We start from the raw sequence: 15540 nt of genomic DNA on the forward strand, positions 1-15540 counted from the left end.
TATCATAGTTAGGCATTACAATAGTCAGGTATTATGTTAGTTGCGTTTGCAAATAATTTTTTTACAGTCAGGCATTATTTTACTTTTGTTTGATAATAGATCATTATTGTCATATATTACGTTATTTTTATTTGACAATACATAATTAATCAGATATTATATTATTTTTGTTTGATATCAAATCTAAAGTGTCATATTTTAGAATCATAGTGTCACATACCTAGTATTTTTTGCATGCAACATCTTCACACCCTTAATCATCATCGTTGTTTACTATTTTACTTAGCTTTGTTACATTTGAATATGATAAAATACAATACGAAAATAGATTTGAATGATTTAGAATATATAATTTCTGCATTTTCTGAATTGTCATATTTGAAACTTCAACAATAATATTTACTTCCAATTTCTATCATTTGAATCAGATAAAATACGATACTAAATTTAATTTGAATGAATCAAAATTTATAATTTATACATTTCTGAATTTAAAATTAATGCGATACGAAAAAATTTGCATGAATGAGAGTTTATTTTTGAATTTGAAATTAAATAAGATATGAAATTAAATTTACATGATTCATAATTTATAATTTATGCATTTTAGTATTTGAAATATGCATCTGCATAAATTAGAATTTATGATTTCTGCATTTTCTTATTTAAAATTCAATCCAAAACTGAATTTACATAAAAAATTTATCAAAATTTATACTGTTAATCTAATGCGATACTAAATTTGCATCAAAATTTTATTAATAATTCATGCTTTTTTATACTTTAAATCAATTTGAAATTTGAATTCATATATAAATTGTCAAAATTATAATAAATCGTACCTTTTTCAGTTGAAATTGAGCTCGAAATTGAATTTATAGGTGAGTCCGATTCTTTGTTGATGATCATAATCTCCTCTGACTTCTCCATTTCTGACAATTTAACGAGGTTTTAATCGAAATTTGATGAAAAACGGCGTTGTTGATATTAATGCATTTTGTGCTATTTTATAATCCTCCGAGTAACATGCATTTTGTATGTTTTAGGCCTAGATCAAGTTTTAATAGCCCGCGCTTTTTTGTATGGGCTTTTGTTGTTGAGGCTGGACTCACCATGTGAGTCCAGTCTCACGCAAAATGTTTTCAAAAATTAAATCAAACATAAGTTCAACTCAATTAATCTCCCTTCAACAATACAACCTAGTTCTATACTTCGTATTTACTTGTCTTAACACACACACACACAAAAAAAAAAAAAAAGTAACTATAATAACTAAAAAATACATGCACACACGATACTAGAATCAAACTTAAATTTTGAAACACTCGTATAGGCCTAAAACAACTCACTTGTACACCCCTCACTTTAAAAGTAAGGTTGAGATAGGAAGTTAGAGTAGTTTGCTAGTTCTCCGAATTTCAAGCGTGAGGCTAGGGGTCGAATCTCACCAAACACATTATAGGAGGGATTTCCCTTACATCTCCCCTTCTAAGATGGGCCTTTTCCTTACAAAAAAAAAATAAAATAAAAAATTAAGGGGCCGTTTGGTTCGCTGTAATGGGGAAAGGGAATGAGAATGATTCCCTTTGTAAGTGTTTGTTTTGCATCTTTTGTCATTCCCATTCCCCATTTTTATTTTTGGGTTTACCCAAAATTGTCCTAAACTCATTCCCCACCCCCAGCCTTTTGCATTCTCTTTCTTTCTCATTCCTCCTAATTCCCTCCCACGCATCTTCTGCATCTGCCTTTAAACCCTAACCTGAAGCTTCAAGCTAGCCGTCGCTGCCGTTGTTTCTCCGGCCACCGAAAACTGTTACGCAACCTCCGACGACCGCCGTGAAGGTATGTCTGGTTTCTGATTTCTCACGCATCTGATTTCTCTCTTTTGTGTTCTTGGATTCGCCTTTTTTTGTTGAATTCGTATTTGTTCTACTTGTACTCAGTGGCGGACCCACGTGTAGTCATAGTGGGTCCGCGGACAACCTATTATTTTCTATAAAAAAAAAAAAAAAAAAAACTAAGTATCAAGAGTTTTAGCTTGTAGTCTGGTGGTTTGTTCCCCATCCTACCACATATGAGATATGGGTTCGACTCCCATTACTCTCAAACTTTTTTTTTTTTTTTTGGGCTTTACAACCTCATTTTCACAATTTCACGATTTAAGAAAAGTCATAAGGCAGAAATATCCCCAAATCCCCAATTCCCCCAAATTGAAACCCTAAGTCTCAAAGTCACCCAATTACCCAAGCCCCGTCGCCGTTCACCGTATCGCCGCCTCGCCGGCAGCCTTTTCGTGCTTCTCCGTCAGGTATGAGTGAGGCGTCCGTCAAATCGTCAATCCGTCTGTGAGTTTGTTAGCGTCGTGCTCGTGCAGTGGCTCCCCAAATTCGATTTTTTTGAGGTTATTTTTAAACTTTTAATTTATATAATTACATTGCAATAAGATTATAGAGATTAGATTCTATATTTCTATATGAAATCATTAATTTAAATGTTTAAATCAAAATTATCAGTATGTTTAATATCACTATATCAGTGTATGAGTTTTTTTTTTTTTTTTTTTTTTGGGTGAAATTTCTTGATTTGATTAGTGCTTGATTATTTGTATGACTTTATAAAAGCTTGAATGTTATGACTTGATTATCGTCACTTGATTAGAGCTTGAATGTTGTGAATTTGTGATTTGTGAATGTGAGTTATGGCCGGATATTTGACCATTTGAGCCCTATTATAGACTTATAGAATTATTTCTGTTTAATTGATAAATGATAATAGTTGTCAAACTTGCTTATTAGCTATTGAGAATGGTGATTGCTAATTTGGAGATTTGGGGTTGAAGGGTGGACTGAAATTGAGGTTAATGGGCGTTTTTTTTTATGATATTATTAGTTTTAATAACCTTGAGAGAACCCTACTTGTATGATTTATCTAATTCAACCTAACTTCAATTTCAGAATGAAAAGAAAAATAACTCAAGATATTTCAAGTTTTTTTACTAAAAAAGTGCCTACTCTAAATCCTCCTCCTCCACAAAATGATCCTCCTCCACAAAATGATTTACCCTCTCAAGAAAGTGAACCAAGTACTCCTTTACATCATGCTAGTGAACAACATTCTTCCCTATCTCACAATTTCCCTCAATATGAAGATGGGCAATCTTTTCCCCAAGGTGGTTCGGATCCTAGTGCTCAAATTGGTGAAGGAAGATTAAGTGCACTTGATATTATTAATCTTCCACAAGACCCCGGAAAAAGAAGAAGGATGTGTGATTTTCATCCCGATGATAGGGATTTAGTGCGGAGAACATACATTCAAAGAAAGCCATGTCAACCTAAAGATCATGTGTTTCCTCAAACACTTTTTGGGCCGAATAAAAAACGCCGATTTTGTGTTAAATGGTTTGATACTTGGCCAACATGGCTTGAGTATAGTGTTGAGAAAGATGCTGCCTTTTGTTTCATTTGCTATCTTTTTAAGGATGGTAACACAGCGGGAGTGGATGCTTTTGTTAATGGAGGTTTCAGATCTTGGAATAGAAGAGACACAATTGTAAAGCATGTTGGTGGACACAAGAGTGCTCACAATAATGCCGTGATTGCTATGAACTTTTTCATGAATCACATGAGTAGCATTGCCACCGCTTTATCAAAACAAACAGCGGAAACCATGAGTGCCTATCGTAAGAGACTGGAAGCTTCAATCGAAACCATTAGATGGATATTGTTCCAAGGGTTGCCTTTTCGTGGTCATGATGAAAAGGAAAGTTCATTATCTAGAGGTAACTTTCTTTCGTTATTAACTCTTCTTTCAAACCATGATCCTGAGTATTCCAAAGTTGTTTTTAAAATGGCCCCTGGTAATTGTCAACTTACTTCTCCAAGTGTCCAAAAAGATATAATCAATGCTTGTGCTAAAGAAACAACTAAAGCAATATTAGAAGAACTTGATGGTGGATTTTTTGCTATTCTTGCTGATGAATCTGCCGATGTTTCCGATAAGGAACAAATGGCACTTTGTTTGAGATTTGTTAATAAAAAGGGGGAAGTGTGTGAGAGTTTTCTTGGTATTGTGCATGTTCCTGATACTAGTTCTTTGACTCTCAAAGCTGCTATTGAGTCATTACTCATGGAACACTCTTTAACTTTCTCTCAAGTTCGAGGTCAAGGTTATGATGGGGCAAGTAATATGCAAGGTTCAATCAATGGCCTTAAAACTATAATATTGAATGAATGTTCTTAAGCATACTTTGTTCATTGCTTTGCTCATCAACTTCAATTGACACAAGTTGCACTTGCTAAGAAAAACTCAGATTGTGGTTGGCTTTTTGTTGACGTACTTGCACCTCTCTTGAACTTTGTGGGAGGTTCACCTAAGAGGAAAGAATTTCTTCGAGAAAAACAACGTCAAGGGGTTGTAGAAGCATTATCTTTGGGTGAAATTGAATCGGGAACTGGTTTAAATCAAGAACGTGGCTTATGTAGACCTTGTGATACTCGTTGGGGATCTCACTTTAAAACCATTTTGAATGTGCTTGATTTATATCCTTCAATACTTTTGTCACTTGATTCCATTGCAGAAGTATCTGATACACTTGATTCGAATAAAGCACAATCTATTACACACTTGTTGATGTCATTTGATTTTGTGTTTGTGGCACACTTGATGGTTGATATATTTGGCATTACAAATGCGTTGAATGTAGCATTGCAAAAACATGATCAAGATATTGTAAATGCAATGGTCATGGTTGATGTAACCAAGACTAGTTTGCAAAAGTTGAGAGATGAAGGATGGGATTCACATATGGAAAAAGTCACTTCTTTTATGGCTAAATATGACATTGAGGTTCCAAACATGGAGGGGCGATATGTGGTTCCTGGGAGAAGAATGTATAGAGGTAAAGGTCCACATGTGACTAATCTTCATCATTTTAGAGTTGAAGTTTTTCTAAGTGTCATTGATCTTCAATTACAAGAACTTGAAAATCGATTTCCCGAGGTAAGTAAGGAATTACCTGTGTGTATGTCTTGCTTTAATCCTGCAAATCGGTTTCACTCTTTTGACAAAAGAAAGTTAGTTCAACTTGCTAAATTTTATCCCGGTGAATTTTCAAGCTCTGAGTTATTATTTTTTGAACATTCACTTGAAAATTTCATTGTTGATGTTCGAAATGATGAGAGATTTTGGAATTTGAAAAGTCTAAGTGAACTTTCTACGAAACTTGTTGAGACGGGAAAGTTTGAAACTCATGACCGAGTCTACTTACTTTTGAAGTTAGTGTTGATTCTTCCCGTTGCAACGGCAAGTGTAGAAAGAGTATTTTCTGGAATGACGCAAGTTAAAGATAAATTGCGTAATAGCATGGGAGATCAAATGTTGAATGATTGTTTGATTACTTATCTAGAAAGAGATTTGTTTTACAATGTTAGCATGGATGATATTATACATCGTTATCAAAATATGAAAACTCGTCGAGAGCAATTGTAATAAAATTAGTACTTTTTTAGTTGTAATATGAATTTGAATTACTTTATGAAATGAACTTTTTATGTATTTTTTTTTGTCCATCATTCAAGCTTTGACTATTTTTTGATATTTTATGCGGTCGGTGGACGATGATGGGATGGGACAACCTATTATTTAAATCCTGAATCCGCCACTGCTTGTACTTCATGAATTTGTATTCCATTTGGGATTTATTTTGTTGAATTCGTATTTTTTGTTGAATTTTTTACTTCTGAATTCGTATTCTATTAGGGTTCTTCGTGTTTTCTATTTTTTTTTTTAATAAACGGCCCCTGAATTTTTCTTCGTATTCCGTTAGGGTTCGGGATTTACATATTCTACTGATTTTTTCAGATCTGAATTCGTGTGATATGTGTTGCAGTGTTGTGTGTTGAATTCGTATTTTGTTGGGCAAGTGTGGTGCAGTGATATGTGTTGGTGTGACTAATGGTGTATCGATTTGTGTATGATTATATGGTCCTGTTTTGCGTGGGTGTTATGATTTGTGTATGATTATATGGTCTTGAATAGCTGCTTTTCTTTTGTATTAGTAGAGGTTAGTTTGTTTGGTTCATCATTGATGATATATTAGTAGAGGTTAGTTTGTTTGCTTTTCTTTTGTTTTGTATTAATATGTAAACTTTTCAATGATATGGTGTTGTTGATGTTCTTTTGTACAGAAAATGGCTCGTATTGGTACTTCTTTGAAAAGGAAGAGAAATTGGGACCACCTTCATTTCATAATTACTATGATTAATTGTGTTGTGTTACTACATTTGTCGGTGTACTCGATAAGAAAAACAATATACAATCTCAACATCTTAAGTTAGATAAACACACAAGAAGAAAAATGAGATTACACAACTTGAATAGAATGATTAGAGAAAGTGACACTTTGTGTAGGAACTATCTTCGTATAAATCGATACACATTCGATGTACTTTTAGAGATGGTTAGAGATATTGGTGGATTATATGAAACAAGAAACACATGTTTGGAAGAGATTGTTGCGGGCTTCTTATACACATTAGCTCACCATAAGAAAAAAATAATGATAGTTGCACATTTGTATAGAAGTGGTGAAACTATTAGTAGACAATTTCATGCTTGTTTGTTAGAAATCTTAAAGTTACATGTTGTTCTTCTTAAGAAATCAACTCCAATGCAAGAGGATTGCGACGATGAAAGGTGGAAATATTTCAAGGTAAAATAAAATAAAACCAACACTTTAATTTGAAATACAAAACAAAAAGTTTACAAACACATGGTCGAATTGTGCTTGGATGTGCCTTATTACATAACTTGGTAAAAAGATACATGCTTTCAGAATTGCAGAATATATATGGCAAAGACTATGCTATTGGTAAACCAGCTGAAGGTTATGTTGAAGCAATTGACCATTTGAAAAAAGTTGTCCCTTCGCAGGTTACACTTGATTCAAGTGATGATGAGTGAGTTGGTGGTTTAATTCTCCTCCCTCATAAAAAATCAAGACTAAAAAAAATTACAAAAAGAAGGAGAAAAAGTGATGGTGCTGGTAGTTCGAACGAGTTGGCCAGCTTACAAACATTCATGAAAGATATGAATGTTCATCTTTCCACTATGACTAATGTAATGGCAAGCATTAATGAACGTGAAAAAGATACACATGAAAGAGAGAAAAAATTAGTGCAGCGAGGAACTACTCTCTCTCAATTTAGAGGGTGTCATTCCTAAACAAGTGTTTGAAGTTGCCGAAGATCTAGCTTCGAAACCACACAAGCTTATGATATTTTCAAAGTGTCTAGACGCTTTGAAAAGTAGTTATGTTAAGAGTCTTATTAGGGAAAACGGTAATGCTTAAAACTTTTGTCGTGGTTACCTAGTTTGTTTTGAATTAGGTGTTATTAATTTTGGTATGATTACCTTTTGTTGTTGTTTTGGAAAAGTATTTTGGTATGACTAAAACTGTCGTAGTCTATGAACAATATTTTGGTATTATTTTCACAAAACATGATATGAAACAGGTCTATTTTGGAATATTATAGGAAAATACGGAAAGTATAAAAGTATATTTTTTCATGTTACATGCAACTATGGAAAATATGAAAATATTTTTTCACATCACTTTTTTTCATTTTACAGGAAAATATTTTTTTTCTTATTTTTTTTGCTTATCATATAAAAAGAGGTTATTGTACCAAAAAAAAAAAAAGAAATTTTAAAAATCATGGTTTGATTCCCTAGTTTGAACCAAACAGCCACAAAAGGAATCAATGAATAGTTCACCAAACAACTTGCCCAAATTAGGGGAATTCCTTTCCTTTCTTCTGCATTCCATTCCGATTTCTCTGTGCAAACCAAACAGCCCCTAAAAGTAAGGTTAAGGCATAAAGCCAATAGAATTTTGTAATTAACTATAAATAATAAACATAGCCATAAGGAGTCTTTATTTGCATCATTCCCCCCCTTTAAAAAAATTGCCATTTTTCTCAAAAAAAAAAAAAAAAAAATTGCCATTTGAATTTTGTTTCTAAAGACAAAAACCAAATCACTAGCACATACGGAGTAAAACTAAAAGAAAACAAAGGAAGCTTTTTTTTTTTTTTTTCTTTGACGGGAACAAAGGAAGTAATTTTTTTTTTTTTTTTGAGGAACAAACAAAGGAAGTATTTAAAACTACGGCATAATACATATTACAGAATGTATGGGAATACAGTGTCATATACCCAAAAGAAAAAAGGCGCGTCCAAATGATAACTGTCTAACAGACGCTCAAGGTTCAACCTTGAGTCCTTGAACATTGTTCCCGCCCAAAATTTGAAAATTTTGTTTTTATTCGTTTCAAATTTTTGGATTCACAAAATTGAAGATTGTTTTGGCGCTGAACAACAATCAATCATCAGATGCTGCGAACTTTTCCAAATTTGAAGCCTTTATTACTGTCAGTTCTCTTTTTATTGCATCCCAATTCTAATTTTGTTTTCCTGAATTGGGTATTTCTTTCAAAGGCTAACCCTAATTTTTAATTTTAATTTTTCTCTCTTACATAATTTCAGCTGTTTCAGGCAGCAGGCAATTGCAGGACGACCATCAATTCGGTATAACAGTGTTAAATTTCAGCGGAATTATTCAATTTTTGCTACAAAAATGGAGAATGAGTCTTCCAAGAAAGTTGAAGTTTCTGCCCTAAACCCCAATTTACAATCAAGAGGTGCTTTGGTTGTATTAGAAGGGTTAGATCGAAGTGGAAAGAGCTCTCAGTGTAGTCAGCTTCACTCTCACTTGCAAAGTATTGGATGTTCTGTTGAGTTATGGCAGTTTCCGGATCGAAATACCGCTGTTGGACAGATGATTTCTGCTTATCTTTCCAATCAATCTAATTTAGATGACCATACTATTCATCTTTTATTCAGTGCTAATCGATGGGAGAAAAGGTTGTTCCTTTTTTTTTTTTTTTTTTTTTATATTTTTTTTATATAATTTGTGAGTTGCACACCATGTGTTTGATGTTATGTTTAACTGAATCTAATTCCTTTCTATGTTATTTATTGGTTAATTTGGGTAATTCGTTCTCGGTTATATTACGCTCGGGAGATTATAGTTGGAATTATGATAGATTACTTTTAAAAAACTGTCTTTATTCCCCTGAGATTGTGGAAATATATACAAGTATATTGGGACAGGAGTTCAGAATGTGATTTAAAGTTGTAAACTTTACTTCTTCATGAATCTGTTTTTTGGTGATATGTTTGTTTAGTTGTTGACTTTGTCATCTACAATTACAGATCCATGATGGAAGAAAAGTTGAAATCTGGGACTACTCTCATTATAGATCGTTATTCATACTCTGGTGTGGCTTTCTCGTCTGCCAAAGGCCTTGATTTTGATTGGTGTAAGGTAAAATGTTATTACCACAATCTCTGTTCAAGTGACTGTTAAATCTTCTATAAAATTGGTTACTAACTTTTCATCATCCCATGACTTGTGAAAGAATAAGGATTCTAAATACTGTCTCTGAAAGTATTAACTGTTTTGGTTTGGTAACAATGGCAAATATTGAAAACCCATCTATGAAGAGAGGATGACTGATATAAGGAAGTAATACAATTACACAAAAACCCATCTTCAATTGAGCTGTTGAGCAAGTGTGATTTATGTTGACTAATTGCTTTGAAGATTCCAACTCTTTGTAAATTAACCAGTTGACTCAAGCATACTCTAATTAGTTGCAATATGACCATATTTCTCTTCTCTTTGTGCAGGCACCAGAGATAGGATTGCTGGCTCCAGACATGGTCTTATACCTTGATATATCACCAGAGGTATACCTTCATTCAAAAAGCAAGCTTTGGAATTTGGAAATTATTTGCAAAAACATTGGTTGTTGAATAGGCATGATAGGAATTTTGCCTTTAGTTTCACGAATAAGAATTTATGGGACGTACCATTTGTTTGGTAAAATCTGAGACATGGCTGTTAAACCAAATCTTAGTTTTTCATAGCTTTCATCAGACTGTACTATTTTAATGCACTAGATTGAATAAGTATGCCAATTGCTTTACTGCTGTATTACCTTCCATCTATATCATGGTCCTGAATTGAAAGAAGGTTATACAAGTTACAACTAAATAGTATTATATTTGAAAAAAAAAATCAAGGTGCATATTATTGTTATATCTGTATATGCAAGTCATATTCCACCAAATCTTAAAAAATCAGATCAAAGCATATCCTAATATCTATTTTTAAAATTCAGAAAGCTGCAGAAAGAGGTGGTTATGGTGATGAAAGATACGAGCGTCTTGATTTTCAGGGGAAGGTCAGAGAAAAATATCAGGCTCTTCATGATGCCTCATGGAAGGTAAAGTTCTTTTCATGATTTCTTAAAAAACTTTAGCTTGCAATGTAATTTATGCCATGTTGGGTAAGGTAAATGGTTTGACAGTGGTGAATTTTCTTGCATCCTGATGACACAATATTATGTAGTGCAGGTTATTCTAATTCTCTTTTTCTATAACATTCTCCAGTTTCTTTCAAACATTGTTTTCCAAACTTAATTCTCGTCAGAAAATAATTGTATAAATGTGCAGCAGCTTCCTCTTCTTCCTCCATTTTCCCAAAATTTTCTTCTTGTATGAGTGTTCTTTTTTATTTTTGTCTATTACGTTTTCCAACTAGTTTCGGTGAGATAGTTGCTGTTTCATCAAATTCCTTAATTACTGCCATCTGGATGTTCATACGATGCTGAATGATAACAGATTGTTGATGCCTGCTTGCCAATGGAAGAAGTCCAGAAGAAGCTCAGAGAATATGTGCTTGAGTGTGTTGCAGTATGCAAAAATGGAAAGGCTCTTTCTCATCTCTGGTCACATTAGGCAAGCTGCCCTATGCTACTTGCTCACTTGGGCGAAATTGTATACTATAGTTAGTAGTTACCACGTTTTGAACTCTAGGTTGAGGTGATTCTATCTCAAGTTTAAGTCTAGAAGTTGGAGTTGTATTATACTTTGCTTAAGGTAAATTTGCTTTTAAATTCCTGTAATTGCTAGTGACATTGTCTTAACTTTTGCAAAACCAATAGTAAATGGGTGTATTGTAAAAGAAAAAGTCCTTTGTGAAGTTTATTTTTAGATGACTCGGCCAAGTGTGACGGTCTAAAGGTGACTAAGCATGTTGTATACAATACACCCGTTGTATACAAGACCTATTATTTAAAACGCGTGTCAAATTGTACTTTATCCTACGTATTTACTTTATACTTTATTTTCCCAATATGCTGATGAGGGGGACCATCCATTTTCTTGCACCTTCCCTAGTTCCCTATGTTAACATCGGAAATTTGAGATGCAGGTTAGGGATTTCGGCCATTTTGCTTAGACTAAATAATTTGCTTTTGTTCCTATCTTAAGACTTCGGGTAAGACTAAGCTTAGACATGCGCTAAGATTATCCTGGGAAGATCTTAAACAAGATGCAAATTATGCCTTGTTTAAAACTTTTGTCTGGTCGTATAATTGAATTAATAACTTGACAACTAAAGTTTGATGAAGTTTAGCTAAATAGATGCGAACTATCAACTTATCCCTCACTTTTTGTACTCAAATGTTGTTATACTACAAGCAATAAAGCAGAAATTATTTATCTCTTGATTCGTGAACCAAAACTGACAGTAGCCGTGTCGTGGCGAACCACTGACCTAAAGACGATTCCGCGCTACCTCCCGGTGCAGTAGACAAGAAGTGGTCGCCCTCCAGGATAAGCACGGCGCCAGAGTTTATGTGGACTCAGAAACCCGACTGGAATTTAGAATACTTGCCTAGTGTTTAGTATTTTAGAGAAGAGAGAGAGGTACGAATTGTTGTATAACCGAGTATAAATAGGCAGTGAGGAAACAACTAGCAGAAAATAAGGGAAGAACTAGCCAAAAATCCGTCCAGATTAAAATAAATTCCTGACAATCAGACAATCCCAACAGTCAAAAAACGGATTAAATGCTTAGGAATATTCTGTCAACAAAGAAAGGAAATAAAATTTCTCTAAAAAAAATAAGAGGGTCCCACGCCTACACATCACATTCCGACATAGCAAGCGCGCATGTATGAGATACAACTCCCACCTCCAAATCACTCAACTAAGTAGTGCTAAGACACTACAAAATATAAACAAGGCAAAATCTCTCCCCCCAACCAATGTGGGACTTTTTCCCTTTCATTTGTGAGTCTCTCTCTCTTGTTTTCTTCCAACACTCTTGTTTTATATCAAAAACTTCCAACAAATATTAGTCAAAGTAATTTATGAAGATAATACATTTAGTGGATGTTAGTCAAAGTTTCCCACTTATGTGCTCCCTTAGGCCTTAACTATATCTCAAATCGCCTCTTCAAAAAAGATCCATTCGTAATTATAAATGGTTTGATTTAACTCCATAACAGAGGAAATCCATTCTTGGAAGAATTTTCCCTCCATGTGAAAATTAAATTAAATGTGTCGTTCACCATGTTTTTGCATGTGTTCTTCGAATTTTGTGTTTTGGTTATGTGTTAAACATGAATACACTAAGTGGCTACTTTACTTGGTATATCTACTTCGCATGATTTCTCACCTATAAAATCTATGTATTAGTAATTTTTGAGAACACTTATATTTTCTCATAAAATATTCTCACAATTTTAATACTCCGTAGTAAATTATTATTAAAGTGAACGAAAAGATGTCACAATATATCCACATATGACCTTCACACTTAAATATTCACAAAACAAATGGACCAAAATAACCTTTAAGTACAAGCTATGTGGGACTAATATCTGATGGCAGTATAGTCCATCTACACTAATTAGTAGTCATATTCTCGAATTCAGTACTCAAGATGCTTCCCTCAACAAAAGCATGGTGGAAAAAGAGGCCACTCTCTCAACTAAGCTTATACTTCGTACTTTGTATGGACATTCATAGGAACTGAGAAGAGACAAACACTTGGAATTGGGAAGCCGATCAACTCTTTCGAGGATAGCAATGTCTTCAACAAGTAAGCTCTTCTTTCTTTTCATATATATGATCTTATTCTTAATGCTTGATTGCATGGATTGTATACAATAACATATGAATAACCATACTGTGAACCAAATTGTTATAATAAACTCACTGTTGGTACGCGTATAATAATGTTGAAGACTCGTGCTAGAATGATGCATGATCAGATAGCTAGGTAGTTTACATAACTTCTTAAAGAGTAAAATTAACTTCTTAAAGAGTAAAATTTTAATAACGAATGTTGTGCTTTCTAACTACAAAACAACATTTTTACTAGCATACACTGGTTCAATTTTTCTTGTGAAATTATATGACATTTTGTTGGTCGCGGAAGGAAATATCCATCTATAATTTATTTGCAAACACAGAGTTTTTGTTCGGGTCTTGATTTAATCTGTTGTCTTTTTAATGTAATTTAATTGTGTACTTTCTATATTCTAAGTTGATCACATACTATATTTTGATCAAATAATTGCAGGTAAACATGAGCCCCCCATTTTCAAGAATAAGCTGCAAGAATACACTCAAAAACGAGCTTTGCCATTCCCATCATATCGAACAGCCAACGAGGGATTTCAGCACGCACCAATGTTCAGGTCCACTGTGTTTGTTGAAGGAGTGGAGTATACATCTAAGCTGACATTTCGCCGTCTCAAAGAAGCTGAACAAGATGCAGCAAAACTTGCTTATGAGTGTATTGTATGCAATGAACAGCAGCTTGATGCCAAACCCCTGCTTCATGAGGTGTGTTATAAGCAAATCCTTAGATACTTGCCCTTAATATTTTATATGATTGAAAAGGAGATGCAGGTTTTGTTTTTTGGTCAGTAACATAGTATTGCAAATCTGATAATCGTTTTCATAAGCTATCTAATCTAGTAAATGTTGGGCAAACCATCTGCGAAGGACCCTGCCTTAAGACACCGTAAGTCCAATCTTTATCGACTTCACTAGTTCACTATCAATGTAATGAACTAGCTACTGCATAATGCCTTGTTTTTGACATGCCGCCAAATCCAATACAAAGTAGGCAAGTAGCTGCAACAATAGGATGCCTTCTTGCTTGTGTTACCATATAGTTTCTGTTTATCCATCTCAAAACATGGGGTAAAGGCCGATTTCTTGCAGACACTCATAACCAACTCATGATGTAGTTATCAGCAATTCAGCAATCATCAATATACATAATCTGTATTATGGTCGAAGCCTTCCTAAAAGTACGACTTAGCTAGGTCTAGAATACTTCTAATGCCTACTTATATGCAACCATATCAAGACACTTAACTGATTGCAGATTTGTTTCCATACTTGATTTAATGTGTCCATGATTTGATGATATATTTAATACACTAGCAAAGATACTAGTAGCTCCAATTGTCTTAACTTTGTCTTCCTTCAATAACCTTCTCTCATTCTTTTGTAGGATCCAAAATGTAGCAAGTCAATGCTGTATGAATATGCATGCAAACAACATTTAGATATGCCTGCGTACAAGACTCGGTCTTCGGAAGGAGAAGGACAGCTACCTATTTATGTCTCCACGGTGACAGTGGCTGGTAATAACTTCACTGGCAAAGGAGGAAAAAGCAAGAAAGACTCAGAACAGCTTGCTGCACAAGCTGCACTGCAGTGGCTTCAAGGTTATTTATATATATACCATTACTTCTATGTTAATTTTTAGGGGTTGAGTTGTGTATATTTTGCGTTTTGAATGTTTTACATTACAGTAGCAGCTCCCTGCATACTTACAATGAATCGATTCAGATACTGTCTTATGCTTTATACTTCTTCAGGGCTGAGATAATATTACAAGAAAAGTAATACTCTACACTAAGTTTCTAAGTTTATCACTGTTTTAAGCCTTCACTCCCATCCCACTTATAGGTACTAATTCTGGAGCTATTCTCAATCAAATGGCGAGCTTAAAGCGAAAACACTATAGTGCACTTAAAACAGTCAAGTTTGCAGGTAGTAACCTAAAGAAGCCAAGGAACATAAATGTCAAAGGTAAGATCAATCAACAGCTTGTTTCTTCAAAAGCTTTAAGTACTTCAAAAATGCAAAAAACTCCCAAATGCAATTCTTCTGGATTATGTGCAGGTTCTGGGGCTTCTCAGAATCGAAAAGTGGTACCACGGTAAGAAATTTTTCCAAGGCTGTATTGAACAATACGTTACTTTCTATTTACTTCCTTTTTGCTCCTCAGAGACGATAAATATGGTTGGGGGGAGGTCATAACACTTCAAATCATTTACTTGTCTTCTGGCTTTTGAGATATAATCTTTGTCGAGTAATTCTTCAATCTCTTAGAGCAATAAAGATTACTGGGTTAAGTTAGATACAGTTTATTTTGTATATGTTCAGTAAGAAACACATTCCTGTTTATAAATTTGTTGTTCATTGCTTGCAGCACTTAACATCAGCTCCTCACTATTCTACTGCTGTAACACAGCAACGCAGCTGCTTTAAACAGCGCTCAGCAGGGCATTGCTGATTTGGGAGCAGGAAACATGCTTTTATG

The 15540-nt window shown here is 34.1% G+C and overlaps 3 protein-coding genes across 4 annotated transcripts; all 3 read left to right on the top strand.

Moving 5' to 3' along the window:
* Positions 1-1557: 1557 nt before the first annotated feature.
* On the top strand, positions 1558-6960 carry LOC110687567 (zinc finger MYM-type protein 1-like). The gene is made up of 5 exons (XM_021864223.1): positions 1558-1588; positions 3005-4180; positions 4286-4998; positions 6186-6201; positions 6833-6960. Exons 1-5 carry the CDS (start codon positions 1558-1560, stop codon positions 6958-6960), a joined length of 2064 nt encoding a protein of 687 aa, XP_021719915.1.
* A 1201-nt stretch (positions 6961-8161) lies between these two features.
* On the top strand, positions 8162-11094 carry LOC110687513 (thymidylate kinase-like). 2 transcript variants are annotated; one of them, XM_021864173.1, is made up of 6 exons: positions 8162-8428; positions 8553-8921; positions 9273-9384; positions 9750-9809; positions 10244-10348; positions 10746-11094. In XM_021864173.1, exons 1-6 carry the CDS (start codon positions 8391-8393, stop codon positions 10860-10862), a joined length of 801 nt encoding a protein of 266 aa, XP_021719865.1. In that variant the 5' UTR covers positions 8162-8390; the 3' UTR covers positions 10863-11094. The 2 variants fall into 2 exon arrangements, with proteins under 2 accessions (XP_021719865.1, XP_021719864.1); XM_021864172.1 differs by having other exon boundaries at positions 8163-8428; positions 8544-8921.
* Positions 11095-13001: 1907 nt separating this feature from the next.
* On the top strand, positions 13002-15513 carry LOC110687568 (double-stranded RNA-binding protein 4-like). Its single transcript, XM_021864224.1, has 5 exons — positions 13002-13014; positions 13498-13763; positions 14443-14659; positions 14904-15148; positions 15430-15513. Exons 1-5 carry the CDS (start codon positions 13002-13004, stop codon positions 15511-15513), a joined length of 825 nt encoding a protein of 274 aa, XP_021719916.1.
* The last annotated feature ends 27 nt before the right edge of the window (positions 15514-15540 follow it).

This window comes from Chenopodium quinoa, unplaced genomic scaffold (assembly GCF_001683475.1).
Source record: "Chenopodium quinoa cultivar QQ74 unplaced genomic scaffold, ASM168347v1, whole genome shotgun sequence".
Taxonomy (NCBI): Eukaryota; Viridiplantae; Streptophyta; class Magnoliopsida; order Caryophyllales; family Amaranthaceae; genus Chenopodium; species Chenopodium quinoa.